The sequence below is a fragment of the Mustela putorius genome, unplaced genomic scaffold (assembly GCF_011764305.1).
Source record: "Mustela putorius furo isolate JIRA1106 unplaced genomic scaffold, ASM1176430v1.1 tig00003859_pilon_pilon_pilon, whole genome shotgun sequence".
NCBI classification, from domain to species: Eukaryota; Metazoa; Chordata; class Mammalia; order Carnivora; family Mustelidae; genus Mustela; species Mustela putorius.
The window spans coordinates 10025075-10039708 of record NW_025422011.1 but is presented as its reverse complement, the minus strand read 5'-3'; the positions used below and the strand labels follow the sequence as shown (position 1 = coordinate 10039708).

Sequence of the window (14634 nt, the reverse complement as noted above, 5' to 3'; positions counted from 1 at the left end):
TCATTCATGTCTTAAGATTGTGTATTCATTCACTCATTTGTTCGGCAGGCTGTTTTAAAACCTTCTTGATGCTGGGCACAGACACAGAGATAGAAGCTGTAGTTCTTACTCTTAAGGAGTTTAAAACATTTTGAGGCAGATAGACAGTAATAAAAATGTCTCAGGAATCTGTTGCATATACCGTGTTCCAGGTCCTTTTCTGAGCACCTTAAGGTGTATTAGTTCATTTAATCTTACCATAACACTGTGAAGTAAGTACTGTTATTAGCTTTGTATTACAGATAAAGAAATAGAAGCATAGAGAGGCGAAGTGACTAGCCTAAGATCACGTAACCAGTGGTAGAGTTGGGACTTGAATCCAGGCTGTGTGGCTCTAGAGTGTGTTCTCTGAATCTCTCTTTACCAGTGCAGTAGTTACTAGCTGTATATAGCTTTGGAGGACTTGAAATGTGGTTTGTCTAAACTGAATAGTGTATATGTGAAATACACACTGGATTTCAAAGACTTAGTATGAAAAATGTATCAAATGTCTCATGTTGAAATAACATGTTGCAGAGATAATATTTTAGATATACTGAGTTAAGTAAAAATCTATTAGAATTAGTTTCACTTTATTTTTGTGGCTACTAGAAAACTTAAAATTACCTTTGTGGCTTGGATTTGTGGCTTACATTTCTCTTGGACTGTTCTACTCTAAATTGTTATAATACAGGGGTACCTGGGTGGCTCGGTCAGTTAAGGATCTGCCTTCTTTGGCTCAGGTCATGATCCCAGGATCCTGGGATTGACCCTGCATCAGGCTCCCTGCTTGGTGGGGAGTCTGTTTCTCCCTCTCTCTCTGTTGCTTTTCCTGCTTGTGCGCACACATGCTCTGTCTGTTTCAAATAAATAAATAAAATCTTTAAAAAAATCATTGTAATGCAATAATTATAAGAGGAGACATTTGTTGAGCACTTCCTATGTGCTACATACTGGGCAATACCTTGACACTGTTCCACTTAAGCCTCAAAATAACCCTGTTTATTATTCACATTTTATAGAAGGGACAGGAGGTTTTGAGAAAGTCTATAATTTACCTAAGGTTAATCCACTAGTTAATGACAGATCTTAAATTTGAAACCTTATATGTCTGACTCAAAAACCTGTACTCAACCAGTACACTGTAATACTATTTCCAATTAAATCTTTCATTTTCTTTGTTTTTATTTCTGTAAGAATGTTTAATACTGCATACTTCTGTATTTGGTATGTAGAAGTTTAAGTTAAAAATTACTAGGTCGTAAAATGGACATCCTAGATAAAAATCTCTTTTCAGAGGCTCGGCCCTCACTCAGTGAACAGTCAACAGTGAACAGTTGAACCCTGAGATGAAGCAGTGAGTCAGCCTATGCAAATGGCATTTAATTTTCATTCTAGTAGTTCTGTCAGGTCACTGGGCAATTTATGCCCCGACCCTCTTTGTCCAGTAGAGAGAGGAAGATGGGCAGTGCAGCTTTCCTTAGTCATTTAGTTCTTTTGGCTAATAAGAAGAAAAAATTGCTTTCCATTTCATTGTCCCATGAAATGCTGTTTGTGTTTGAGAGAGCATCAAAATTCTGTCTAATGATCCCTGTCTTTTCTTTCTTTCAGAGCAAAGACTCAGGCGGATTAAAGGCAGCTATGATAGAGTTGGTGGAAAGGTTGAAGTTCAAGAGCTCAGATCCTAAGGTAAGTATTGTTTTGGAATTGATTGGTATTGTGTTTCGTTCTCCTTGAGCTAGGTTTGAGGGATATTAGTGATCATCTATCTGAACATCGCATCGAGATCTAATTAAGCCTACCTATCAGAAGCCATGTTTTAATATGCCTGGAGATAAGTCATCTGTTTTTTCCCTTCTCTATGACTTATAACATATAATCATTGTTTTCCCTGAACTGCGGACAAGTGCATTTTTAATCCTCCTGTAACGGGCCTTTGAGACTCCTGTCTTCTGTGTCCATTAAACTCAGTCAAAGGCATCCAAGGTACTGATCATCTTAATGGGGACTGGAACAAGCTCCAGACCCATCCGGTTGGTGTTCAGCACTAGTGTCTTGTCTCTCTCCTACTTAAAGGAACCAGTGGCCACTGTGAATGCTTTTGTCTTCATGACCTGGAGTGTGGTCTGGGAAATGGTTTCAGCTTCCTGGCTTTCTTCGAAATATGTTGGGAGCTATAAGACTGATATTCTGGGAGACTCTCTACCAGGGTGGGGGTGGACTGGGATCTGAACATAACACAGCTTCCCTTTTCCTACCCGGAGACCTCCTGTAGCACTACTGGTTATTGGTCCCAGCTGGCTCTGCCTGAGAGTCAAAGCCTTTCACAATCAGATAGGGAAGGGAGCACAAATTTGTTTGACTTTTTGTATTCCCAACCCCCTTTTTTAAATTTAAAGTCCTTTATATTGGGAAAAGACGAGCATTTCTTGAGTACTCACTAAGAGAGCCAGACACTGTGCTAGGAGCCTTACATATCTTTTTTAAAAATTGTGGTAAAATATACATAATGAAATTTACCACTTTAACCATTTCTATGTATTTATTTATTTATTTATTTAAGATTTTTTTTATTTATTTGACAGACAGAGATCACAAGTAGGCAGAGAGGCAGGCAGAGGGAGAGGAGGAGGCAGGCTCCCCACTGAGCAGAGACCCTGGGATCATGACCTGAGCTGAAGGCAGAGGCTTTAACCCACTGAGCCACCCAGGCGCCCCTTATTTTTATTTTTTTAAAGATTTTATTTATTTATTTGACACAGAGAGATAGATAGATCACAAGTAGGCAGAGAGGCAGGCAGGGGTAGGGGGGTGGGGAATCTGCTGTTTGCATTGGCCGGGAATTTAACCCCAGCCTCCCGTGTGGCAGGTGAGAATTCTACCACTGAACCACCAATGCTAACCATTTTTAAATGTGTAGTTTAGTGGCATTAAGTATTCCTATTGTGTCCTGCCTTCATCATCACCTCCATCCATCTCCAGAACTTCTTCAGTCATTCCAAACTGAAACTCTCTATCCACTAACTTCTTTTCCCCCCTCTGCTCTTACATACTTGTGATTTTTTGTAACAACCTGGTAGAGTAGCTTATTATTCCCATTTTATTGATAAGGACACGGAGGTTTAGAGAGGTTGGGCCATTTGCCCTGACTATAGTATAATTTAGAGCTGGGATTCAAATTGACTTCACTGCCTGTACTCTTTCTTTTATGTCACATTGCACACCAAGCACTGGTGTTCATCTCCTTTCTACCATCTAATCACCTTGTGCCCCATTTTTCTAATCTGAAGCACTATCGAGGCAGACCCACGATGACAACCTTTACAAAAGGTAGCTTCAGTCTTCATTCTACAAAATAACTTTCTCTTCATACAGCATTGAAAGCATTGGGACATTGGTCATATTTCTTGTCTTCTGGTGTAGTTAGAACTCCAGAGATAGAGAGTATCTTGATAGAATAAAATTGGTGTAACCTTTATCAATTTTCTTAGCTCAAAGTAAAGATTCCTGGTATAAGTAGTTTTCCTTTAGTGAAGATGAACTAGTTAATTATTAAGGATTACTGAAAGCTTTTTTTTTTTTTAAACTGAGTTTTTCTGGTTTCTGGGGCAAAACAGCTATCCTGAAGGAGACAACCGTATTTTCTGTTTCTGCCCCACCCATATGCTTGTAGGCAGTGAAGAGCAAGAGGATGTATACAGATTACACTGAGTGGCTTCTGTGCATGATGATAATACAGGTAAAGTGCTTTGGGGTCCTTTATGAATGCATAGAGTGCTTCTAATAGGAAACTTGCCAGAGGTGAAAAAAATTGAATGATCCCATGAGAACAGCTTGTAGAAACCTGAGGATTTTCCCATGGTACATCATGAGCTAAAGAATATTTCTTAGGACCAGACTTGATCTTGGATATGTGCATACACACTCACCTCTTTTCTCTTCTCTCTATCTTGTTCTGGAGTATTGCTACCAGTCTCCTTTATTTTCAGACCCTGTTCTGGTCTGCCATATGCATATACTGTATACCTGGAGCCAGGTTGAGGAAGGACTAAGGTAATTGCAGAATGACTGCGAGATCATAAACAGGGCTGGGGAGTGGGGTGGTGGAAAATGGGACGCTATATACATAATTTTTGCAACAAATAATTGTCTTCCAAGGGAAGTTTTTAATCTGTTCTGCTTTCCCTCAGAACTCCACCATCCCTTTGTTAAGTTGGCCTATTTAAGAAGGGCAGAATCTCTCAGGCTTTATGACCTGTCATTTCCAGACACAGGAGCTTTTCATAGAAACACTGATTTGAGCCATGAAGCACTGAGCACTATCTCTGCCTCACTTCCTCTAGAATTCCCTAAAGCATCACAAAACTTCATTAGTCCAGACACTGAAATCTGTTAGGGACTGAGTTAATGTTTACCTCTGAGTTTTGTCAGAGAGGAGTGGAAGATGACTACATTAACCATTTTTTAAAATTAGGAAATAATATATGCTTATAGATTAGAAAATACAGAAATCCATGAAGGAAAAGTCAAATGGCTTTTCCCCAAGCTAACCACTATTATTAACAATTTGGTGTGTAACCTTCTAGACATTTTTCCATGTGGAAATATACTTCTAAGATATTTTATAAGAATTATACTGCACTTATGGTTTCAGTACATGGAATATTTTGGACATTCTTCTATGTCATTGATTATCAATTTTTCTTAATGAGAAGCCTCATTTTGTCCAAAATATTTGTCAGGTGCCCTTTTTTCTTCCAGAACAGTTGTTCTTAACCTTTAGTGTTCATAAAAATCACCTGGAGGACCTCTAAACTGCAGAGTGCTGGGCCCACCTCCGCAGTTGCTGATTCAGTGGGTCTGGCGTGACTAGAGGTTGTGCTGACCCTGGTGATCTGGTGATGTTCCTTCTCTTTTGTTTTGATTTTTTTTTCATTCCTTTCAGTAAATAATGAGAAGGGCCCTTGTAAATAAGTCTAGAAGGAGCAGGGGAGAGGAAAGGTATTCTGAGGCTGCCTGAGAGGGCAGGGTTCCTGCAAGGCCCAAGAGAGTGAGAGGAGTTCTAGTCGGGATTTTCGAGGACGATCAAGGCTCATGCCATGGGACAGGAATTGGTTGAGTTATAAAACCAGAGGAATAGCAGGAGACACCAAATCCCAGCCACTAGGGGTGAGCCTGAGAAGAAAAACAGAGCCAGCGGTGGCTGGGAAATAAGGCACAGGTTAAGTTGTGTACATGCATGTTGCTATGGTGAGCCCTGTTTTAAAGGATACATATCTCCAGGGATTAGAACTTTCTATATAACAGAGAGAGTATTTTTTTAAAGATTATTTATTTATTTATTTGACAGAGAAAGAGAGAGAGAGATCACAAGTAGGCAGAGAGGCAGGCAGAGAGACGGGGTGGGGGTGGGGGTGGGGGAAGCAGGCTCCCTGCTGAGCAGAGAGCCTGGTGTGGGGCTCCATCCTAGGACCCTGAGATCATGACCTGAGCTGAAGGCAGAAGCTTAACCCACCGAGCCACCCAGGCGCTCCTGGAGAGAGTATTTTTAATACCAATCTTTAGTTTATTTAATTGAAAGTAGTCTTTTAAATAATAAGGCATCCCAATGTGTGTGATATGGTCCAGTTTATAAACACTTTTTTTTTCGGTCATACTTTTCAGAAACATTTATTGTACCAAGTAGGGTTTTTGTTTGTAGATTTCTTATATATATGCTAGACTTTAGGAAAATTAAAAGATGTCGTTAATCAGGTATGTGTGTATGCACGTCTGTGTCCATTCCCGGGATTTTTAAGAAATTGAAGGTATTCTGGGTTACTTACAACTCTCCTGTGAAGTGACTGTGCTGTTATCTTTCTTAGTATACCCAGAGGATACAAGCTCAGAAAGCACATTGATTTCTTTCCCTTCCTTCCCGCTGCCCAGCCTCTCAGAAAGCATTGAACCAAAAACATAACATGCTAAACCCAATCCAACTAATGTCTCATTATGCAGTTAATAACAGCCACTCTCTCTATTAGTATTGATTCCATCTAACATGTGCTGTTCCTTGTTTCCTATGGCTTATGTGCTCGAAACGAACAGAAACGCAGCTGTGTATCATGAAATCATACTAATGTTACGAGAAGTTAATTCTCAAGAAAAGGGCCTTAAACTCAGGTCAGGTGGCTCATATTATTCTCTCAGATTGGAGTGGGATTAAAGATGGGACTTAGCCATACTAACACTGCCTGAAACATATCGAGTTGTTTTTTTTTTTCCCTGTATTCGGTTTCTAAAGGTGTTCTTACTTAAGTTTAAAACAAGAGAGTTGTCTAACAACATGAAATTAAATAGATCTGAGAATTATTTTATTTTTATTTAGCATTTACATAGCATTTTATAACTGCAAGAGAACTTTACAGTTCATTTTAGTAGCTGATATCATTGACATGGAACATAGCCCAGTCCTTCACTCTCCTGTGCTAATCAGACTCTTGTTAAAATGATAGGTTTTAGGGTGCCTGGGTGGCTCAGTCAGTTAACTGTGTACCTTTGGCTCAGGTCATGGTCGGGGTCCTGGAATCAAGCCCTGTGTCAGCCTCCCCACTCAGCGGGTAGTCGGCTTCTCCCTTTGCCCCTCTCCCTGCTTGTGTTCTCTCTCTCTCTCAAAAAAAATGAATAAAATCTTAAAAAAAAGAAAATATTTTAAAAAATAATAAAATTTTTATAAAAAGACTCAAAAAATGATAGGTTTTGCATGTACAAAAAGTAATGGATATAAGCAAAACCTATTTGAATTCTTGTTGTTAGTGTCCTGTTGTTTCCCAGGGAGAAGCCAAGCCTCATGCTCTCCTTGCCTTGCCCCAGGACAGAAGTGTTCTCTAGGACAGTGTTTAAGCATCCAACTGAAGCAGATAATTGAGCTGCTTCAGTTATCAAGTTGATTCATTTAAAAGTGTTCCTTTGGTTAGAAAGTTATTAGAATTATTGACCTATTTGTACACTTTTCCTAAAAAAAGAAGTTGTAAATAGCATTCTTGAAGGGTGTGCATAGTGTTTTGTTTTATCTCTGTGCCCTCAAGCTCTAGTCTGGTGGGTACTAGATGATGTAATAGTAATAGATATGCACGGTAATAGATGCGCATTATCCAGTATAGTAACACTGTGAAAGGAAATATTATTTGTCCTGTTTTATGGAGGAGCAATCCAAGGTTTAGAGGGGTTAAAGAGCTTGCTGGTAAGTGACGGGACTAGGACTTCACATGTGTCATACTTCACGTACTTCCCCTGCCCATGATTGTTGAACCCATGGATGAGTAAATATAAAGATATGTATGTGCTGCCCTCCTTAGCAGTATAACTATTCACTGACTATTTTTCCCTCACATTCTCCTTCTACCTGCCTTTACTGGATACTGCAGCCTCCAGGGTCCAGGACTGGAGAATGGCCTTTTCCGACAGACAGTATGGGAAGATGGGGAGAGCCGTAACAGCCCAGAGCATTTAGCACTGGCTAAATGGAGAACCGAGGCTGGTGCTTCGGTAGTTTCCCATTAGTGATGGAAGACACCAGATGGGAAAGTACCTGTGGTGTCTCAGGCCTGAGCCATGCTCTGAGGCCTGGTATCCGCCAAGGACCAGATGCAGCCCCTTCTCATCCTCTGTAGACACTTGGGCGGTAGAAAGAAGAGAAATAAGTTCTTTGCCCTCCTTCACCATCCCCCTGCCTTTATGAAAACAAAATGAAACAACTTCCCGTTTTCCCCATTCCCCAATTATAAAAGTAATACATGCCATCTGTAGAAAACTGTGGGACAAACAGACTGTGTATAGAAGAAAAGAAATCTGCTACCTGTAGTCATTTGTAAACTTTGAGTACCTCTTTTTTCAATTTAATTTAATCTTATTTAAATTTAATTAATTAACATATGGTGTGTTGTGAGTTTCAGAGGGAGAGTTCAGTGATCCATAAGTTGTATATAGTACCCAGTGCTCATTCCATCATGTGCCTCGGCAGTGCCCATCACCCAGTTACCCCATCCCCCACCCACCTCCCCTCCAGCAACCATCAGTTGGTTTCCTGTAGTTAAGTCTCTTATAGTTTGTCTCCCTCTCTGATTTTGTCTTACTTTATTTTTCCCTTCTTTCCCCTAAGATACTCTATTTTGTGTCTTAAATTCCACCTATGAGTGAGATCATATGATGATTATCTTTTTCTGTCTTACTTCGCTTAGCATAATACCTTCTAGTTCCATCCACATGAATACCTCTTTTTTTAAATGCAGATTCTTGAACCTCACCCAGAACATCTAATTTGGTAGTTCTGAGACTGCTTTTTTAGTATACAGCCTTGATGATTCTAATGCACATGGTCAATGCATCACACTTTAAGATACATCTATGAGAAAACTTGTTAATATCATGGTGCTTTGCCTTTCCAATAGAGAATTAGTATTCTCTCTCTAGATAATTATTGTTCTATGTGTGTGTGTAAGTATATATACAATTAGATAACTGTATGTATTTTTGTATGTATAGACATGCATACATAGTTTGTATCCTGCTTTTTTTCACCTGACATCATCCCTTATAAACATTTTTATCATTTGAATTCACTTCAGTCTTTGAACTGCCGCTTGGAAAACTAAAATCCTGAAGGCCAGTCTGCTGTTATTACCAAACGGAGCTTTTACCCAATATGGCATTTCTGTTTTCTTCCTAATTGCATAAGCACACTCTGAAGTTTGTTTTCCTCAGACATGCCAGTCACAGTCTAAGATTATTTGGGTACAGTGGAAATTTAGTTAATGCAGTCAGACACATAGTCATGAAGTCAGCCCCCAGCTGTCCCTTTGACAGCGTCCCCACCGCCCCCCACCCCCAGGGTGTCTCACAGGATGGGATTAAATGAATATATGGAGGGCTCAGTGGGAAATCTGAGGCTGTCTCCCATCCCCCGCTTTACAGAAGAGGAAACTGAGGTGCCCGGAGAGAAGCGTTCCTGCCTGAGGTGACGTGACCCAGGCAATAAGGGCAGAGCTGAAGAAGGTTGATGGTTTTTAGGACTACAGTTCTACAGTTCTGTAGTTTTCTCAATAAAGAGAAGTTTTCTGTTTGGCAAGGATGTAGAAAAATTGGAAGTGGTACAGTCACTTTGGCAGTTCCCCAGCAGGTTAAACATAGAGTTGCCATATGACCTAGCAATTCCATTTTTGGGTATATACCCAAGAGACATGAAAACTTGTCCACACAAAAACTGGACCCCAGTGTTCATAGCAGCATGAGGCGTACCACCCAGACTGTGGAAGCAAGCCAGCAGACGACTGGGTAAGTAGGAGCTGGTCTAGCCATACAGCAGGCACCTGTCTGGCAGGAAGGAAGCGCAGTGCGGATACATGCTTCAGGAAGGCTAACCCGCGAAAATGGTGCTCAGTGGAAGAGGCCAGTGAATAGTCTGTCTTTCTCCTTTCTTCCAGGCAGGGATGAGGGGCAGAAACCCGATGTTACCTGTCAGGGAGAGGCAGTGTTCTACAGTTATTACCCGCGTGGGCTCTGGATTAGATTGCACCTGGTCAGATTACCTCCAGTGTTGACCACCAGTTCTGCCTCAGGCAGATCCAATGCTTAATCTCTTCAGGTCTCAGGTTTTTCATTTCTTTTCGGCTGTGAAAGGGACGATAATGGTACATGCTTCATAGGGTCGTTAGGAAGATTAAATGAGATAATCCATTTAAAGTGCTTAGTACAGCCTCCTGACCAGGGTGACTGCTGCTAGCTTTCTCCTAGTCCTGAGATCCAGCCCCGCTTCCAGCAGGAGGCCGGGATCCCTGGACACAGCAAACCCACCCCCATAGTTCAGGAGGTCTTTGGATCCTTGCAGAGAAAAAGAAGCCACGAAGTTTACAACTAAGTAGATTCTGGGGGCGCCTGAGTAGCTCAGTCGTTCTGCCTTGGGTTCAGGTCATGATCCCAGGGTCCCGTGGTCCTGGAATGGAGCCCCACATCAGGCTCCCTGCTCAGTGGGAAGCCTGCTTCACCCTGTCCCACTCCCCCTGCTTATGTTCCCTCTATTGCTATCTTTCTCTGTCAAATGAATAAATCAAGGTCTAGAAACTAGATTCCATACTTTGATCAATTAACACTTCCCAGGATTTGTGACACTTTAAAGGACCACTGCTTCCTCTTCTGAGTGATAATAGCGTACAGATAAATTGAGTTAAATCTCCAGAGTTGGAGCCCCTTGGTCTTGCTGCTTGGCTGGCTGGCTGACTCAGGGCCTTGCGTAGCTGCCTTGCCTGGGGTTAGTTCATTAGCTCCATTGCCGGTTCAAGTTAAGGCAAATATATCTGCCTTGGGAGTTTGCAGCTGTGTGTCCATATATTCCCAATAGAAACAAGAAATAAATGCATAGAAGCAATTATGTTTATTGTTAGGAGCAAACTCTCTAGTTAGCAAAATGGCCTGGTGCCAAATTAAAAGAAAAATAAATTAAGAGTCACAAAAGTAAGTGTCACATTTAAGAGACACATTAGGAGATATGTCCTCACTTTAAACACCACTGAGATTCTTGTCCTCTTCCTGCTTCTCCTGCAGCTTTACCCTTTGGCCATCCTCTTTCTATCGGGGCACAAGAGCTCTTAATTGAAGTACTGTACAAATCAGCTCTAGGCAGTTTGATACCAGGGTAGGCATGGTTTCTGAGCTGCCTGGTGTGCTGGAGCATTGTTAGAAAGCAAAGGGATTGAGCTTTAAACAGCTTAATAAAATTAACACATTGTGATGTCCTTCTCCCCCTGCTCCAGCTCCTGTCTGCCCTGACAGGAGCCTTGGTAATACACTCTCTGCCAGAGCTTGAAAGGCTTGTTACATGACCAACATGGACAGGGGAGTGGAGCTGTCAGGGCTCCCCCAAAGCAGCCACACTTCATGTTGCCAGTGCAGGATTGTATTTGACATTTAATTTAGGAGCCTGGGTGCCTACATATAAAACTTAGTGTGATGATAGTGATAAAAACCACCCAGACTTTTATTTAAGGGTCTCCTCCTCTCCTGTCTCCCTTCTTTCCCTTTTCCTGCTTAACCTCTCATTCAGTTCAGAAATAAAACTCAGTCTGCTCAAGGAAAAGGGTGTTTTTTTTGATAACTTAAGGCTGAAGTGACAGAATGCAACTCTCAGTCTACCTCAGGTCTGTATGTAGATGCTTGTTTGTGTATATAAACAGCAAAATTTGAGAATCACATCTCTCCTGACTGCGTTTAGCCAAAGGACAAAATCCATCTGTCTGCGGAGAATGTCCATTCAACCCAGTGATTTAGTTGATGACTATGCTTTGTTGAATGGCTTCTGTTTACTTCTGTGGCCAGTGAAATAGAGTCTTTGATAGCTCCTTACTTCCTAACTCAACCTGATTAGCTAGACATTGTAATCTCCATTTTACAGATCAAGAAACAAAGATTGAAGAGGTTTAATAACTTGTCTAAGGCTAATGATGCCAATAAATTGTCTTTCTATGATTGCTATATAGAATTGTTAGTAGTTGTAGGAGATAACTAACTTTTACCTATGGAAGATGGGTTGGGAATAGTATACCAATAGAGCGTTTGTTCAGACTTTCAGAGAAAAAAAACTATTGAGTATGGCGTGCTTTCTTTTACTTCTATGGTGGAATAGCTCAGATCTTGGAATCAGATGACCTGTCCCTCTTGATTTGTCTGAGCCTTTATTGTCATCCATAAGCTAGGCTAATCATATTACACTTTATTACTAAGTGCCCTGAAAACGGGAACTTTTGAGGAGGAGATAAAAAAAAATAATGGAGGATTGGGCACCTGGATGGCTCAGTTGGTTAAACATCTGCCTTCAGCTTCAGGTCCTGATCCTGGAATGGAACCCCGCATGGGGCTCCCTGCTCAGCAAAGAGGCTGCTTCTCCTTCTGCCCCTAACCCCACTCGTGCTGTCTCTCAAATATGTAAATGAAATCTTGAAGGAAGGAGGGAGGACGGTTAGCATGGCCTTTGGGGGCCCAAAAAATATTTTAGCAACTGTAGTTAGTTAACAAGCCCTGTGGTTCTTAGGTAAGCATTGTTAGCTGCTCCAGTAGCTAACAGTCATAGGGTTTTAGTCTGCAGAAGAGAGACATATAATAGAAGCAGGTTGGGAGTTTGAGGGGCTGACTATACCTATAGACTGCGTGTGGCAGCTGAGGGGCAGAATGTGATCTATCCGTCCTACACTCTGTTCTTTGCCTTTGTGCGGTTGAAGTAGACTGTATCTGATTGTATCAAACTAGAAAAGGCAAACATTGCTCCTTGATAGCCTGTGGCCCTTTACTAAGACTGAAGCAGGGAGCCTCTGGTTGACTTCCTTAGTCTTCATGCATAGGTTCTATGAGAAAGTCTTTCCTGTGTTCCTTTGGGAAATTAAAATCTGCTCTCCCAAGGTTGTAGGCTTGCTTTCTTTAGGAAAACTAATTGGGGAGTCTTTATCTGTGAACGCTCAGTGGGTACCTGTGAAAAGCACAGAATAAATGTCCATGGTTCCAGTTACCTGGACCAGCAGAATAGTTCTGTTGATGCTCCTATGTGCCCAGAGAGTAGTGAGTGCTTTTTATGTATTATTTTGTGTAAACGTCACAAGGTCTGTGAGCATATTACTACCTCTGTTTGCCAAATAAAATTTTCATTTTTCTGAGCTTCAGAAGCATTGAGTTACAGCAGAGTCAGCACTCTGTCTCCACCACAACAGACTCCCTGAGGTGTGCCATTTAGACAGTTGTAGCAAGGAAGACTGACACCGGCACCCCAGCGCCCTTTCCTGAGCGTTCCTGGTGGAGCGCATTGTTTGGTTTCGATAGTATACAAATAGCTGTGGCTTTGCAGGGCAAGTGTTCGCATAGAGAAGTGGAGTGAAGGTGGAGGGGTGAGTCTTGTTCTAAAATTGCTCTAATCTTCAGCAGGTAATATAAGCGTGCTTTGTGTGTTCAAGTCTAAAATGCTTAAAAATAGTATAATTTCTGTTTAGTTGCCCCTGAAACTTTCCATGTCAGTTCCTACCTCCCACTTCCTACAGGATAATTTCTGAAGCACAAGCTGTCTTTCTGGCTTATGCACAGGTTAAGATGGAAGAAGAGCAAGAAAACAAGGTGAAATAGAAGTTCTCACTCATCTTTCTGTACAGGCCCTGGGTGTCTCTGGGGACTGCTTCTGCTTTCACATTTCTATAGGGGAGGTCACCCAGAATTATTTTCCTGTTCATTCAGGAAGAGTGGTGCTCAGAAGTCTGTGATTGCTTTCTTTATTGCCACCCCAGGGTCAGGTAAGAAGACAAGCATCCAGAGCACAAGCAGTTGTATCAATTCAAAGGGAGCCTTGCATTCCTGTTGCACTTTTCTCTGGTGAGTCCAGTTCAGTGCCACGACATGGGGTTCCACATCGAGTTGTCATGGCAATAGAGTCATAGCCGCTGATAGCGCAAATAGGAGGGGATGCTCAGCAGGGATGCCACGACCATAGCATCTCCATCTCTCACAGGAAGGGCTGGTCCACTGTCGGCTGTGACCCTGTCTCATTCAGACCGCTGGGGACCCACAGTCGCTCTCTGCTTCCTAGCTGATTAGCAGCTTCAGTTCAAGTGTTTGTTAGGATCCTTCCAGTACAAAGCCTTTAGGAGGCAGTCCTGAGCCTCCAGTGCTGCGTGTCTGTGTGCACGTGCTTGTTGCGTGTATGTTTGTATTCATATTTGTATTTGGGGATGGAAAACCATGAAAGGGAGGAGATTCAGAAGAAGCATACTACAGGTTCATACACATGAAGCTATTAAAGAAAAGGAGTAGTTAGGCTCAAGAACCAACGTTTATAGTCTTAGGAAGAAGCACTCTGGCAGAAATAGAGGAAGGCTGGAGTATTCTGACTGAAATATGGGGCTCCTACCTGAGTTGAAGGTACAGGCCAAACCAAAGACTATGTAAGATAAAGATAAGGTCTAAACACCAAGGAGGAGATTGGGGGATCACCCAGCATCTCTTTGGGACTTACGGTTTTATTCAGCAAATTAGAGGTATGAGTGACAGTGGGAGTGAGCTGAAAGGCCCTGGGGCAAGGGGGCAGGTGGAGCTAAAATGGAGCATTCGGGTCTAGAGACCAGGTAGAGATATCCAGTGGAGAGTAGTGGAAGAGAATGCAGAGAAGGGGGTGTTCACAGACACAAGGGCAGGCTTCTTCAGCCAGTGTGGTGGAGAGGCAGATGTGGCACAGCTCCTGACGGTTTAATGTATTGACCGCCATTTCGTGCAAGAGCTCAAGAAGAGATGGAGACATGTTCCTGGTGGAGAAAGTAAAATTTACCTCCAGAATTTAGAGTCTGGGCGATTTCCTAAACTGTGGTGGTGGGGAAGGCAGGAAGTAGGTCAAGGTCTGAAGGGAAGACATGGAAGAAAAATATTGTGGTTAAAAGGAAGCTTGTGTAGTCAGGCTGTGTGGGTGCACATTCCAGCTCTGCCACTAACTCTGTGTATGAATTTGGGCAGGTTTTTCATCCCATCTGAACCTCAGTCTCTTCATTTATAAAATTGATAGAATAATAATTGTTACCGCTGGGTATCGTGACGATTGAGGTAACACATGTGGAATGC

General features: G+C 42.0%; 1 protein-coding gene across 4 annotated transcripts in view; it reads left to right on the top strand.

Moving 5' to 3' along the window:
- Window positions 1–14634, top strand: part of TRIM44 (tripartite motif containing 44) — a 110073-nt gene that overhangs the window by 21945 nt on the left and 73494 nt on the right. For 3 of the 4 annotated variants that reach the window (XR_006602250.1, XR_006602249.1, XM_004755989.2), the window contains exons 2-3: window positions 1630–1707; window positions 3692–3757. Coding sequence is in view for 2 of the 4 variants with exons in the window: in XM_004755989.2 (XP_004756046.1) it covers window positions 1630–1707; window positions 3692–3757 (144 nt within the window). In the remaining 2 variants the exon portion in view is untranslated. The remainder of the gene's footprint in view (window positions 1–1629; window positions 1708–3691; window positions 3758–14634) is intronic. The other variant, XM_004755991.2, reaches the window with a different exon arrangement.